Source organism: Osmia bicornis, chromosome 7 (genome assembly GCF_907164935.1).
Source record: "Osmia bicornis bicornis chromosome 7, iOsmBic2.1, whole genome shotgun sequence".
Classification (NCBI taxonomy): domain Eukaryota; kingdom Metazoa; phylum Arthropoda; class Insecta; order Hymenoptera; family Megachilidae; genus Osmia; species Osmia bicornis.
In genome coordinates, this window is record NC_060222.1 from 8,829,304 (window position 1) to 8,831,802 (window position 2,499).

At 43.1% G+C, this 2,499-nt stretch overlaps 1 protein-coding gene across 1 annotated transcript; it reads left to right on the top strand.

The window, feature by feature from the left end:
- The first annotated feature begins 971 nt into the window (after nucleotides 1-971).
- LOC114881505 (uncharacterized protein PF11_0207-like) lies at nucleotides 972-2,207 on the top strand. The gene has a single exon (XM_029198314.2). The coding sequence runs from the start codon at nucleotides 972-974 to the stop codon at nucleotides 2,205-2,207; it is 1,236 nt and encodes a 411-aa protein (XP_029054147.2).
- The last annotated feature ends 292 nt before the right edge of the window (nucleotides 2,208-2,499 follow it).

The window sequence follows — 2,499 nt, forward strand, 5'->3', positions numbered from 1 at the left end:
ATATTTCAAAATTTTCTAGCGAAACCCAGAGATAGGTTTTGTTATGCTCCGGTCGAAACCGAGAGTGTTTACTTTCTCAAACTATCAGCTGCTATCAGCTGTCCACTAGGCCAACGACCCGATGATGTCGTCTCTGTCAGTCATAGACAGCAATAGACAGGCGACGTCGTCGGGATAACAACCTCGCCAGGTGGTCGACAACTTAGTGTTGCGATCCTCGCTGGTGTGAACCAGGCTGTATAAATTATGAACTAGGTTGTAAAGAAAGTTGAATGTGGTAGCTGAAGTGCATCAAATTTAAATTGTAAAGGAAGAACAGTATTTTGTTATCAAGGATACCTTATTATACAGCTCGATCAGTAGAAGAGAATCGGTTTTTCGTTATCAAATGTTAGTAATGGATAGAATTAATGAGCGTTGCTAACGATGATTTACTTAGTGATCAGGAGCTGTATATATAGGGGAACCTTGCGGAATCGCGTGCTTTATCTTTTGTCCTTTGTTCTTTGTAACCGCTCAAGAGAAGTACTCGTGTAAAACAATTAATTTCAATTCAATTTATTGTTCTTGTTCTAATTCATTAAACTTAAAGTTAATCGTTATTAAAAGTTTAGTTCATTTTAAATAATTTAAATCAGTTTACTATTACTTTAAAATAGGAGTCCCGTGCAGGCAGCGGTTGCGAACGGACGTGTGACGTGTGAGTGAAGCGAGTAAAGAGTGAAAAGGTGAAAAGTGAAAAAGCGAAAAACAAGGATAGTAGAAAAAGTGAGTGGGGAGAGCAAAGAAGGAGGAGCAGTGCAGGATAAAAGAAAAATCACAGGGAGAAAAGAAAAGAGAGGACCGACAGAAAGGGCGACAAAAGTGTGAGGTTAGAGAAAGCAGAAGATAGGAAAGCGCGGCAACGCGAGAAAGGAAGGTGCAGGAAGCGACACCTAGGGGACAGGAAGGAAAATAGGAAGGCAGAAGGAATGCCGGGGGATAAGGAAGAGCCAGGAAGAATCGGAGACGGAGGTCAGCGTAGGAAAGAAGAAACGAAAGAGTTGAGAAAAACAGCAGAAGGAAAGGAAGAGATAGGAAAAGCGGACAAAGGGGTGAGAAGAGGCAGACCGACTAACGTAGAGGCGCTGAAGAGAGAAAAGAGTTTAAGTACAGGAAATATGCCAAGCATAGAGAAAATTTGGAAGCGGAAGAGAGGAGCGGATCAGGGGGAGGAGGAGGGGGGAGAAAGAGGAGCGGGAGACCCTACACAAGTAGAGGGGTGGATTTTTAGAGAAAGTAACCTAATAGAGAGATCCCCTGAAAGGAAAAAGGAGAAAACGGAGGAAGAAGGAGGAATTGGAGAATTAAAAGAGATGATGAAAAAGTTAGGAGAGGGGCAAAAGGAGCTGGGAGAGAGGATAGAAGCAAGCACAAGGACACTAGGAATAGAAATGAGAGAGGAGATAGCAGGAATAAAAGGAGAAATAGGGAAGATAAAGGAGGAAATGAAGGAAAGGGAGGATAACTGGCTGGAACAAAAAAGAGATATGCAAAAGAAAATGGAAAGACTAATGAAAAAAGTGGAGGAAATAGAAAGAGGGGAAAAGGAGAAAGAAAACAATAACTGGAGAACATTTGAAGAGAAAATGAAAAGATGGGAGAGGGGAGCAGAAGAGCAAAGAAAGGAGAAGAATGGAGGAGAGGCGGTAGCAAGCAGGCTGAGAGAACTAGAGAGGAAATGGGAGAGGAAAGAAAAAGAGGAAAGGAGAAAGAACATAATAATTAAAGGGATAAAAGTGAAGAGAGAAGCGATGAAGGAGAGAGCAGAAGAGATAATGAAGCAGATTGGAGTACAAGACGCAATAGAGGAAGTAAAGCCAGTAGGGTATACGGAAGGGGGGAGAGAAGTAAATATGGTACAGCTAAGACTGAGGTCCTTGGAGCACAAGAGAATCGTGATGATGAAGAAGAAAGCACTGAGGGGGGGAGAGGAAAGAATAGAAGAGGACCTGACATGGAAGGAAAGGAGGATACAATGGAAGATAAGAAAAATCGCAAAGGAAGAAAGGGAAAAGGGGAGAAACGTATGGGTGGATTACGGGAAAATAAGAATAGAAGGTAAATGGTGGAGGTGGGATGAGGAGACCGAGACGTTAAAGGATGGAGGTGGGAAAGAGTGGCACGGAAAACAGGGAGAGGCGAGTAAGACGGGGGAAGAGAACTGAGGGATAAAAGAGGAGAAGGAGAGGAGCAAGTAAGTAGGGAAGAAAAGAGAGAAAAGGGGAGAGGCAAGAAGGAGGAGAAGGAAAAAGAAAAAAAACAGGAGAAAAAGAGAAAGGGGAGGGAAAAGGAAGGGAAAAAAGCTGAGACAAGAGAGAATATAAAGGAAAAGGGCAAAGAGGGAGGGGGGGAGAGGGAAGTGTGGGAAATAGGATTTTGGAACTGTGCGGGGGTTAGAAACAAAGATGAGGGCTTCTGGAAGACGATCGCACAATGGGACGTAGTAGTTCTAATGGA